The sequence below is a fragment of the Phodopus roborovskii genome, unplaced genomic scaffold (assembly GCF_943737965.1).
Source record: "Phodopus roborovskii unplaced genomic scaffold, PHOROB, whole genome shotgun sequence".
NCBI classification, from domain to species: domain Eukaryota; kingdom Metazoa; phylum Chordata; class Mammalia; order Rodentia; family Cricetidae; genus Phodopus; species Phodopus roborovskii.
Window position 1 is genome coordinate 24650573 of NW_026125052.1, and position 13467 is coordinate 24664039.

General features: G+C 34.0%; 1 protein-coding gene across 2 annotated transcripts in view; it reads right to left on the reverse strand.

The window, feature by feature from the left end:
* The window catches only part of Abca5 (ATP binding cassette subfamily A member 5), a 59826-nt gene that overhangs the window by 10733 nt on the left and 35626 nt on the right, over positions 1-13467 (reverse strand). For both annotated transcript variants that reach the window (XM_051179705.1, XM_051179708.1), the window contains exons 20-27: positions 10977-11146; positions 9303-9430; positions 8758-8895; positions 7219-7332; positions 4636-4806; positions 2310-2423; positions 1830-1964; positions 1029-1103 (exon numbers count right to left, since the gene is read on the reverse strand). In XM_051179705.1, coding sequence (XP_051035662.1) covers positions 1029-1103; positions 1830-1964; positions 2310-2423; positions 4636-4806; positions 7219-7332; positions 8758-8895; positions 9303-9430; positions 10977-11146 — 1045 coding nt within the window. The remainder of the gene's footprint in view (positions 1-1028; positions 1104-1829; positions 1965-2309; positions 2424-4635; positions 4807-7218; positions 7333-8757; positions 8896-9302; positions 9431-10976; positions 11147-13467) is intronic.

A 13467-nucleotide genomic window follows, 5' to 3' on the forward strand; every position in this document is an offset into this window, starting at 1 on the left:
TGTTTAGTTTCTTGGTGTCAGAGATTGAACTTGGGGCTTCACATATGCAGAGCTTATGTTATTGCACTAAATGCACCACCAGCCATGTATTTTAATACTAAGAAAGTAATGTTATTTTCCATAAAGTAATTCTTCATATATTTTTCTGCCTTAAGTAATATGAGCTTCACAAAATATAATCAAGTATAAAAGCTTAGCTTGGAATGGTGTCACTTGGCTTGTAATCTCAGCACTAAGGGAGCTTAGACAGAAAGTCCATAAAATTCAAACTGGGATGGACTATCTAAGACCCTGTCTTACAAACAACAGAGGACTTTGTTCTTCCTCTGAGAAGCCAGTTGTTCTAAAATAGAGTTAGTAACATGGAAAACTCAAATATATTGAACTAAGGATAACTGATCAATGAAAGGTACTTCAACAAAAATGCAGATTCACTATCATTAACACACTTAACAAATGGGCTTATTTTTTATGCAACAGGACAAAAACTAAAAATAAAACACAGGCAAACAAATCATTCTTTTCTAACTCACTATGTAGCCCAAGGATGACCTCATGCTTCTGATTGCCCTGCCTCCACCTATGAAGTGCTGGGTTACAGAGTGCATCATCACACCTGTTACTGTGCTAGGGATCAACCAAGGGCTCCATACATGCTAGACAAGCATTATTACGTGCTAGACATGCATGCTTAACAAACGAAGTATGTCCTGAGGTCACAAAAGCTCAATTTTTTTTAAACCTTTTTAAATTTTTATTTTATGTTTTATGTGTATGAGTTTGTTTGTTTGTTTTGCTTTGTTGTTGTTAATGTATGTGACCACGTGAAGACTTGGTGTTTGTGGAAGCCAGAAGAGAGCATAGGCAGATCCTCTGGAACAAGATCTGAGCCATCATGTTGGTTGCTAGGAATTGAACATGGATCCTCTGGAAGAGCAGCAGTGCTCTTAACCACTGAGCTATCACTCTAACCCACACAAATACTCTTAAGAGGACATGAACATGCAAAATTTTTTGTTATTTCTTACCATTATAACAGCAACTAAAAGCTTGTCCCATGGATTGTAGGTATCCTCATTTTTTGGCATATTTTTCCAAGAACCCTAAAATAAAACATTTTTATAAGGCATATACACAAGTATTTAAGTCTTAAATGTTCAATATATTTTAGTCATAAACATGTAATCTCTATAAATAGATTTTTCCTATCAATCAGTTTTGTTAATGTCTAGGTTAAAATTCCTGCTACACAATATTTCTAGAAGCAAAATAGTCAAACATATTAAACCAGGGTAGGAAATATTCACCAATAATAAAGTATGAATTTTCTGCTTAATTAATGTAACATTTTTATTATTTCTTTGTGAATGTCATGCAATGTAGTTTGATCATAATCACCCCTACACCTCAACTACTAATTTTCTTCTAATCAAATGAAAATGTCTTTGAATCATTCATACTCAAAATTAATCAGATATTTTCCTGAGGGGGATAAAAACTCTTACACTTACTTTTCTCTCATCACCTTATAGTATATTACATAATCCTTGAGAAACTCCTAAAAATAAAACTAAAACCATACAGCTAATTATGTATATCAAATTGAGCATCAGAAAACCTTGGTAGTGAACCCTTATAGTTTTTCTCCTTTGACAACCTGAAGTCATACTTGAAAAGGTCTGTCATTTTAAATTTCTGTATTGATTCTATAATCAAGCAGTAGCAGTAATCTTGGATTCGTTACTATTTTTAGTACAAGCGCAAAGATATCAAAAATTAAGGAATGTATATTTAGACTTTAAAATTTCTGAAACATTTACTAGACGTACCTTTATGAAAGAAATCAGGCAGCCCATGAGTGGGTAGATTGGAATGGCTATGCAAAAGGTGTAATGAAAAACAGTTGAAACTGAATATCCCAAAAAGAAAGTTATTTCAGTGACTGCAATACAAGCCAATGCTGTCTAAAGGGGAAACAAGAAAATATGTGACAATATAAACTTATTACAAATTGTGCCTTGGCATCAATTATGTTTTTGATCCTCAAATAAAACGTGCATCCAGAAATGCATACAGCCAAGAAACATCAATATGTTGGCATCAATTGTGAGCTGTTAAACACTGCAAGCAACATCCCTTGCAGTAGATGAGGTGGAAGATCAATACGCCCAAAAATAGAAACTACTGGTCTCTCCATACACTCTCTACTTATAAGATACATCACACCCTCAGTACCATCATCACCAAAGCATACCTGACGTCTACATAAGCTGGTTTGGAAAACTAAATAAAATAAAAGTGTAACTTACCACAGAATAGATAAATGACCAAAATTCCTTGGTATTTAAAATTTTCTTAAAGGTGAAAGAAGCAACATAAGTGAAAAGAATAACTGATGGTACGTAAGCAATAAGGCAAAACACCTGTAAGTCAGAAATGCATGTTCTGTTAGAATACAAATAGTTTACAACACAATAGAAAATACTAAGTAATTTTTATTCCTCAAATGTCATTCTTCAACAAATTACTCTAAACACTGTCATTGCACTTATTTGAACAGTTACAATCCATGACTCTATTAAGCCAACAAAAATCATGCTTTTAAATTACTGTTTTATACAACTCCAAATAATTTGACCTCAACATTATTTGTAATTTTTAATATCAAGTAAAATGCTCTGTCATGCCAGGTAGTGGTACTGCTAACTCTTAATCCCAGAAATGGAGAGGCAGAGGCAGGCAGATCTCCGTGAGTTCAAGGCCAGCCTGGTTTATATAGTGAGTTCCAGGACAGCCAAAGCTGCACAAAGAAACTCTGTCTTGAAAGACCAAAAGAAAAAAGCTCTGAATATTTTATTATTAAAATCAATTACAAGTAAAACTATCTATCTCTTAAATGTTAGCCACCATTCTTTAAAATACTTTAAGTGCTTTGCCTATTTGTATGTGTGCACCATGTGCGTGAAGAGTGAAGCCAGAAGAGAGCATCAGATCCCTTTGAATTGGAGTTACAGATGGTTGTAAGCCACCACACGGGTGTTGGAACCAACCCCAAAACCTCTGTAATAATAATAAAGTTCTTTTAATTGCTGAGCCAGCTCTCCAGCACTTAGCAACCATTTTAATACATCACACTCAATATAACTTTTTTTTTAAGTTTTAGTTAAGTTTTTTGTTTTGTTTAATTTTGAGATGGGGTTTCACAATGTAGTCCTGGCTGGCATTAAACTCACCAAATAAAGGTTAGCCTCAAACTCCAGAGATGATCTTTCTGCCTCTACCTACCAAGTGCTGGCATTAAAGGTAAATACTACCATGCCTGGCTTTAATATAACTTCTAAGATTATTTTACAGGGCAGAAGTTAATATATCAAGTCCAAATGATCTCTAATAAAACTTATGTTTGCATCCAGCACCTTCCTACATGGCTCCATATTGTTTTGCTTTTTTTCTACTATAAATCATTTAGCAAAAGTCTTTCCATAGATCATGAATGCCAGTTACACATTTCTTTCACATTTTCAGACAAACTTAAAATCCAGGAGAAGGAGTTTCTTTTTCAGGGCTCAAGAGGTGGCTCACTGGCATCTGTGAGTACTGTAGTTCAGATTCCTGTACCCTTGTAACAAGACAGGCAACATGCAAATGCTGATAGCTCTGAGAGATCCAACACCCTCTATGGCTACTGGCTTACATAGACACACACAAACACATACATACACATACATACCCACACCCATATCACATTAATTAAATCAAGTCTTTTTTAAAAATTAATCCCTTTCTTATAAAATGCTTAGATGTGAGACTGGGAAGACTACTGGTCTTTCAAGTAGACTACAACAGTGTGGTGATATATTATTTATGATTTAATAAAGCTTGCCTGAGGGTTCAGAATGCAAAGTTAGCCATAATCCATAGAGGTCAGACAGTGGTGATACCCACCTATAATCCCAGCAGTCATACTAGCTAGCTATAGAATCCCAGGACTCAGAAGACAGACAGATGGGTCTCTGTTAGTTCAAGGCCACACATGAAATTGATCCAGTTCTAAAGAGAAACAGCTCACACAAAGGTGATCTCAGCACTTCGGATCACATGCCTTTAATCCCAGCACTAGGGAGGTATAAGGGAAGAAGCAATGGGTCTCCTCTGGAGATTTAGCTTTCAGATAAGGAGAGCTATTGCCTCTGAAGATTCGTGGCAAGAGCATTGCACTCTGAGGATTCCTGAATCCAGGATCACCCTTTCGATCTCAGGTAGAGGTAAGAGCTAGCTAATTGCTGGATGCTTTGCTTATCTGACCATCAGCTTGAACCCTAATATCTATCTCTGGGTTTTTACTAATTCATGCTACACAATATCAAGGAATTCTTTTTTAAATTTTAAATTATTTTAAATCACTTGTAATAAAAATTGAATTAAATGTACCATACACAATAACAAACATTCGCTTCCATTTGTTTTTAGAAAGCTAATACACATGTTATTCAACCTGACAGCTGCCATATATTCATATGTAAATAGATTTTGAAGAAATACTTAACTACATGCGTTGGTGGTATAGTGGTGAGCATAGCTGCCTTCCAAGAAATACTTACCTATAAATACCATGAGCACAACTGATTAACTTACCACAGCAAGAAATTTTACAGGATAAAAGTATAGTCCATGATGAAATGCAAATAAACTTCCCAGCATCAAACTCAGAACAATAAAAAATAAGGGAAAATCCACAACAGCTTGTCCAATCCAATAGGCTGATGGCAAAAGACCAGAAAGTTTAAGTTGCGTATAAGCTTTGATCTAAAAAAAAAAAAAGAAAAAGAGAGAAAAACTATTAAAATCATAAATACTTTACAAAAAGCAAGTAAATTATTGTAGAACTTTTCATTCAAATCAACAAAAGTAACTTTACATTCATTCGTTCTAGTTCTTAATTAGGTTTATTTATAAGATTTATCAATTTCAATAAAATTTTTGAGAATCAGAATATAAGATAAAACAAAAGGTAACAGAAATGGTGGGTATACTGTCAGTGACAACCAAACACATCCATATGAAACTACGCAGAAATAAATGAAGACATGTTTAAATGGAAAATGATTCTCATGCTCAAAATCTATTTTTAATAAGAACATATAAACTGCCTAATATCCTCTGGATCTTCACAGAACTTATGATTATGTGTGAAACTTTGTATGAAGAATATACATGTGAAAACACTTCAAATATTTTTAAATAAATGGGTAGTACATAAGTGCATGGTTTTCATTCTAGTGTTCTCATGTATATTAATACTTAATCAGTTCTCCTTCTCATGCTTTCATTTTTTTTTTAAATCTTACCCGAATCCTGACACCTAACAATACTAGTCATTTGATTTGTAACACTTCTACAACTATCTACTCATAATAACTAAGAGTACTATATCAAAAAGCAGACAACTGGAAACAAGAAATAAAAAATTAGGTAAGGGAGGAAGTGAGTCACTAGAGAGATGGCTCAGAGGTTAAGACCACTTGGATCTAGAGATCCATGGTTTGATTCCCAACACCCACATGTGGCTCACAGTCATCTTTAACTCCAGTTCCAGAGATTCTGATGCCCTCTTTGGGTTTCTGTGAGTTCTTCAGGCATGCAGTACACAGACAGACATTCAAGCAAACATGAGTCTTCATACAAACATCTATATGTAAACATTCATAGCTACTTTATTTGTAATAGTGAAATCCAGCTATAATTCAGATACTTTTTGGTTGGTTGGTTTGTTTTTGTTTTGTCAAGACAGGGTTTCTCTGTATAATAATCCTAGCTATCCTTGAACTCACTCTGTAGACCAGGTTGGCCTCGAACTCACTGAAATCCATCTGCCTCTACCTCCTAAGTATTGAGATCAAAGGCGTGGGCCACCACTGCCCAGCCAGTTCAGATGCTTTTTTAAAAAGGAATGGTTATTGGAAGGATACTCCGTTAGCCCAGAGACATGAGGGAGGGCCTAGGCCCTACCCCAAATGACTTGACAGATTTTGATGATTCCTCCTGGAAGGTCTCTCCCTCCCTGGGGAGTGGATGGGGAATGGGACAGAGGTGTGTGTGGGGGGGTAGGGGGTAGGGGGATGCGGAGATGGGAAGATAGGAGGGAGAAGGAACTGGAATCGATACTTAAAATAAGAAAAAATATAAAATTTTTAAAAAGATGCTTTATTGAGGTTTAAAAAAAAAGTAATGGTTATACAAACTATGATACACTCACACCTTGAAATAGTTCTCAATAATAAAAAGGAATGGACTACAGAGACTCCTGACACAAATTTATAACTTTAAAGAAAGCACAAGGAAGTTACAGTAGTTAAAAAAAAGTCAAATGTGTACAGTAATTCCATTTACATACTTTTGAAATACAAAAATCATAAAACAGTGAACAGGCTAATGGTGTAAGAAAGCAGGGTGAGCAAGCCCTGAGCAAGCCAGTAAGCAACTTTCCTCCATGACCTGTGCTTCAGTTCCTGCCTTTAGGTTCCTTCAATTTGCTTGAGTTCCCAGCCCTGACTTCAGTGATGGACTGCTACCTGGGGTATAGGTAACAGTATAGGGGTATAAACCCTTCTCCCCCAAGCTGCTTTTGGTCATGGTACTTTATCATAGCATCAGAAACATAACGAAGACACTCTCAAATTAAATACTCTTAAAGTTTACTATGAGACAAATATATATATAGATAGATAGATAGAGAGAGAGAGAGAGAGTTCTCCCTTCTTACTAGTAGCAATTGATAACTGCAATTTTTTATTTTATTTAAGATATTTAACCATATGTACATCTGTCTATGTGAGTTTATGGTATCACAAGCATGCAGGGGATCATGGAGAGCAGAAGATAAAGAATTCCTGGAATTAGAATAACAGGCACTTTTGAGTTGCCATGTGGATACTCAGAACTGAACCAGGGTCCTCTGCAAAAAAAAAAAAAAAGCAAGTGCTCTTAACTGCTGAGGCATCTCTCCAACTCCATTCATTTTTTTTTTTAACTAGCTTAAAAGCCATTTTCTTTACATTTACTTATTTGTGCCATGTGTGTGGCACATGTGGATTAGCAGGGTATCTGAAGGGATCAGTTCTTTCCTTCTACCAAGTGGATTCCAGGAATCACACTCAGGTACTCAGGTTTGACAGGACCCGATACCTGTAATTTATTTTTGTCTGACCAATTAATTACCTTATGATTCTCTGCATTTTCCATGGCAAAGTAAGGTGGCATTGCAGTAACAATGATTCCAAGCAAAGCTGCTTGAAAATATAGCTCAACTTTAAAAACTATGTCAGTAATTTCCTGAAAGACAAACACAACAGAAAATGAGTCTAAGAATGACTTTAGAATACCTTAGAATATCCTAAAAGATCATTAATATCTCTAAAGAAAGACATTAAAATATCTACTACAGTGTATGGATGAAACAAGTTTATTAACAAGACGTGCTGGACTACACTGCCAACTCTGCCACTAATTAGTATGTGTAATAAACAATTAGCATAACCACCAGTTGCCAGATGCAATGATAAGAAGTACCTAAGAATAATATTTTGTACTTTTCATTGACTGTGTGAACTATCATGCCTGTGTCAAATAGGAACTTAATCTCTTCTTTTTTCCCTTGGGAAAAGTTATATCTAAGCTTATCTTCTCCTAAAGAATCAATAACATCTCACAGGCAGACAAGGGTAACTAGCTCATATAGCTCCCTGTCCCTTGTTACCTGAAGGAGTCTGTTAACTTTCCCAGGCAGTCCAGTAAGTAACCGACATCAAAACGAACATTACCTAAGACTCAGGTTGCTTTGCATGTTATTCCCTACCCTCAACAAGTCCAGTTCTCTCTCCTTGTTCATCCTATCTTTGTGCTAGAGACCAAACCCAGTATCTTGCACCTGCTAGGTGAGCATTCTAAGAGTAAATTCTAAACTCATCTCTACCCTTTTTATGTAAGATGATATACTCATGAAACAGGAAAAGTACTCTGCATTAGAATAATGCAGGGCCTTGGTCTAACAAGTACTGAGGCCCTGGTCCACTTTTTCATCAGATGATGTAGAAATAGTACATCATTGTCTTATTGTCCCTGGGCTTCAACATTTTGTTACTGTGGCGATTTGAAAGAAAATGACCCCCAAAGGGAGTGACACTATTAGTAGGTGTAACCTTTTTGGAGTAGGTGTGGTCTTGTTGGAGGAAATATATCACTGGAGGGGTGGGCTTTGAGGTCTTTTTCTCAAGCTTCACTCAGTGTGGTAGTTAATCAACTTCCTGCTGGCTTCTGGTGGAGATGTAGCCAATTCTGTGTCCCCCTGCACACTGCCATGCTCCCCGTCATGATGATAATGGAATGAACCTCTGAAACTGTAAGCTTCCACCTCAATTAAATGTTTTCTTTGTAAGAGTTGCTGTGGTCATGGTGTCTCTTCACAGAAATAAAAAAGCCTAACTAAGACAGCTATTTAAAGTAAAAATAGTTGCCTGTGTAACTTCTTTCAATATCTGAGTAACTAGATTCCAAACACACACTCCTCCCCAAAAAATAATAAACAATGCTCATTTCTTATCTACAATTAATATATAAGTATTTCACAAACCTATCAGCATCAAATAGAGCTGTTCTGGATTTGAAGCCAACTAATCCTGGAACTCCTAAATTCCCCACCTCAACTATTAACTTGAGGAGATTTCCACAGATGAGATGATCTTATGTATGTTTGCTTACTTGAATGAATGGGGTACTCCAGATCTGGATAGCCTCAGTCACATTTAAACGATAAAGATAGTAGTTACTAATGATGTTCATCATTACTGGTAGAGAATAAACCATAGTACTGTTGAAAACAGCAGTAAAAACATAGTCCTACAATTTAAAGAAAAGAGTTATTACATTCTTTACTAATATCATTAAGGACCAAACGTTTCTTGTGAAATAACCTTATTAGATTAATTAAATCTTTTAATGAATTAAATCTTATTAGATACTGTGGGGAAAAAAACTGCTTCAACAAGGGATAGGATAAATAACAACAGGTAAGATAACCTGGCTTGAAATATGTACATGTTTTAAACAAAAATATAACATGAAAATGAAATTTAAAAAAATGTTACTTGTCACTAATCAGGGTATAAAAGCTGCCACCAACAAAACCAATTATTTTTAATTATTTCTAAAAATAGACTCTAATTCATGACTAAGGGGATAAGTTCAGCAAATTTATTCAGAGTACTAGTTTATAACTTTTAAATGAGTACTCATGTATAACTTACCTTTTCTGAATGCACCACATTCAAAGCTGCACTATGGGGAGCAGCAGATACGTAATCACTGTCATTAAACATTGTCACCATTATGTTCTGGTATGTAAAAAAGTTAATAAGATCACTGATATCTGAGTCTGGTATCAGAAAATAAGAATAACAAAGAATTAGTTTCAGTAAGAAACATTATAGATCCTTAATAACCACTTTCATTACACATCCTTCAAGCAAGTTACAATCTATTCTATATTTAGTTTCCTCCTCTGTCAAGAAGAAAAAAGTGTAACTATAAGTAGGGTGGTTGTGTGACAGGTAAATGATGGAATACATATGCAAGGATTTGGACAGAACCTGGTAATTGTGTAAATTTTATCTGCTGCCTACAGAAAGATTAATTACAAGAAAAAGTTATCATTAAATTTGTTTCTCCTAACCAAGGACTTTAACTGATCTCTTAACCACCAGTGTGGCAATATAACCAAGAAAAGAACTACTCTACAAGTGGTGGAACCATGTAACTTATGCTCTCAAAGAGTAAGAAAATATCTAGTGTGTGTGTGCACGTGCACACGTGCATGTGTTTGTGTGCATTGTTACATATACATGTTACATATGCATACACATGTATACATGCATATGTATGGATACACACACACACACACACACACACAAGCATCAAGCTTCACTTTGGACCAACAATAGATATATATAGATCAAAAACAAGAAACAATACTATGGGAAGAAATGGAAGAGACAAACACTGAAAATACTAGAATTTCTACAGAGCAGTAAAAACTAAAGAACAGAAATATTTGTGATACACATATAATTTTTAGATATACAGAAAAAATAAAAAATGTGAGATTTTACAAAGTATTATATTCTAGCTACATAAAATACATATTAAAACTGAAGATAAGATTTCTAAATGAAAAAAGTAAACTGTAAAATATTTTCCAAGTGGAGAGATTTTCCATGCTAAAGGCATCTTTTTCAGAAAATATTAAAGTTAGTATCATACTTAGCACCTTGTTAACAGTAACAACTTCAAAGTAACATAGTTTCTGCAAGTGTCCAGACTACAAGCTATTTATGTAAGCAGATGCTATAAGAAGCTGATCATAAATAACTTAAATTCTTTACTAATTTTTAATATTTTCAAAACATAGAATCCTAATTTAAAGTAGCTGAAGTCCATAAAAATATGAAAAAAAAAACTTTTTGTCAATTATATAGTAAGAATAAAAACAGTAAATACAAAATTATCAACTGCAAACAAGATATTCAGATATAGATATTTATATAACTATTATAACTAATTCTTCAAGTAGTTCTTGATGAATGTTTATATCTCACTAAATATTATAGTTCTTACTAAAGAAAATTTTACAGCCTCAAGTTCAATAAGTATGTCATGAACTTTGAGGTGAAACATGCCCATAAGAACTTACTATTGTTACTTAAAAGAAATTAATAATTATAAGTAGTATAAATTAGAATATTTTTAAAACTTCCAATTATACTTAAACCAAAACTTTATTTCTGATATTATTCAGTATCAGTAAAATAAATATTTAATTTAAATTTTATAATGATAGCTCATGTTCACTTTACTCTGAACTCCATCAACCCTTCACCCCATCACCAACCAACACACATTCACAGACCTTCACACACTCTCACCAGTAGAATTTTGAAGCAGCAGGCTTGTTTTATATTTATGAGGTTTATCTCCAGGTCTTAAGAAATACAAGTCAGGAACAAGTTTGATAGGAACCACAGCATTTTTGAAAGAATGATGCACCAAAAACATAAAAATCTGAACTGCAAAAAATATTAAAAGCAGAAGCAACCTGCAAGAAAAAAATAATAATATAGCTTAAGATACATCAGCATACAAATCTATCAAAGATCTTCCTTCATATTAGTATAAATTTGATATTCAGACAAATATAAAACAAAAATACCCAAACAAAATGAACAAAAATAACAATTTAATAAAAATCTATTAACAAAACTGACCTGATACTAATACTGGAGAAAAAGCTAAATGGAATATCAACATTAAAGAGTATTGAGTTTTAGGTAAAGAGAAGAAATAGTTTTAAAAGTATACTTAGATAAGATTCCTTCTTAAATTATAGAGTATATAAACATAAAATTGTTAAAGAACTAAGTATTGTTATAAATGTTTGTGTTTGTATATTCCCGAAGGAACTGTTTCTTGCTCGGACTCTATTGTAGCCATTTACTTTTCATACACTAACAAAAAATATTGTAAGTAAGGGAGGAAAATTAAAGTACAGTGAAAAGTCTACAATTTAAAAGTTTCATCCTTATCACAATTGGATTGCATTAACTGCTACTGTTCCACAGAGATACTGTCAAGCTATATTACATAAGACACATATTATCCCATATCTGCCTTCACACTACCACAGTGAGTATCATAGATAGTTACTTGCCTTAAAGTATCTACAGATTATATAATGCATTTCAGTAGCTACAGAGTTCAAAACATGACACTTAATTTAATAATTTACAACTTGCAGTTACACATCTTGTACTTTTAAGAACCATTTCTGCTGAGCATGGTAATGCACTCTTATAATCCCAGCCCTTGGGAAGATGAAGCAGAAAGACTGAGAATTAGAAAGCAGACACGATTAGAAGCTCTAACTCAAAAACCAAACAAAACAAAATCATTATATTAATTTAAATATTCTGAAATCAGCATCCCTCAAAACATGCAGCATTTAAGTCTAAATCTGTAATTTAGTAAGATGTTTTAAGAAAGAAAAATATTGTGGCTGCAGAATATTTGGAAACCAGGTTAATATTAAAATTTTATATTACAAAATCCTGAAAAAAATCCCAAGGTGTTCTTACATGCTATCTATTCTTTAAAAGAATACCAGAATAAACAGTTCCTAGTATATTTGGCCATATAACACTTTGTCTTACACTCAATGTCTGTGTCCCCTCAAATTTACATTATGTATCGCTAATCCTTAATCTGATCATATCTGAAGACAGAAACTCTGGAAAGCAATGTAAATCAGATAAGACCTGTATAATGGGATTAGTACTGTTATAAAAGTGATGCCAGCAAACACATGTTAGTATGCTTGATGGGAGATGCCATTATGTGTATATGTGTCTCATACTGGTTAATGAATAAAGCACTGTTGGCCAATAGGAAAGGAAGATAGGAGGGACTAGGAGACAAGGAGGAAAGAGGAAGTAGGAGGGAGGAGTCAAGATGGAGAGTCTGGAGAGAGCTGAACACCAGCCGGCTCTCCGAGGGTAGGGGAAACCACGTGGAAATATATAGATCAACAGAAATGGGTTAATTAAGGCAGAGCTAGCCGATAAGAAACTAGTACCTGGCCAACAGCATTATATCTATACAGAGTCTCTGTGCCTTATTTGGGGCTGGCGCGGCGGCGAGAAAAGACCAGCTGCAGGCGGAAAAACCTTACTCCTTACATATGCTGGTTTGCATTGTCTCTCCAAACACAAACATAAATCACTAAAGCATACGATTAAATGGTATCTTTCTTCAAGGAAAGAAAAGAGGCTGTACCATGAGTATCCCCGACTCCAACCTCCAGAAATATCCAGTTCATGGTATTTTATTACAGCAATATAAATTAAGTCACTGTTATTGTTTTCCAGAGAATATATTACCAAAATGATGGTCAGCTAAATAAATTAAAACATGCTGACTTTTTTTTTCAGAATAATGATTATAGAAACAAAGCAGATACTTGACTAGCATTTAATACTGAATAAACTTAGTCAAAACCTCAAATAATTGCAATATATTTCAGACATTTAATGTTATAAATGCTCTTATTAAAATTTATTTCTACTAAAATCATTTTGGCTCTAACAAAATAGATACATGGTACATTAAAGCAGGAAATAAAATTTTCCGTAAGTCAGTCTCAGACTGGGGAGAAAAGGTATTATAACTAAAAGAGAACAAAATTATGTAGAGGATTTTTTAAATCGTAAGTCTACTAGATATATAATTTTATTAATGTTTCAGCTTTCTTCATCTGATACACAGGGTTAAAACTTTCTTGCTGCTTACTAAAAACAATTATAAAAATTAATGAATGGAAAAATAGTGAAAAGATATAAATGCAAATAAAAATTTAAAAATAAT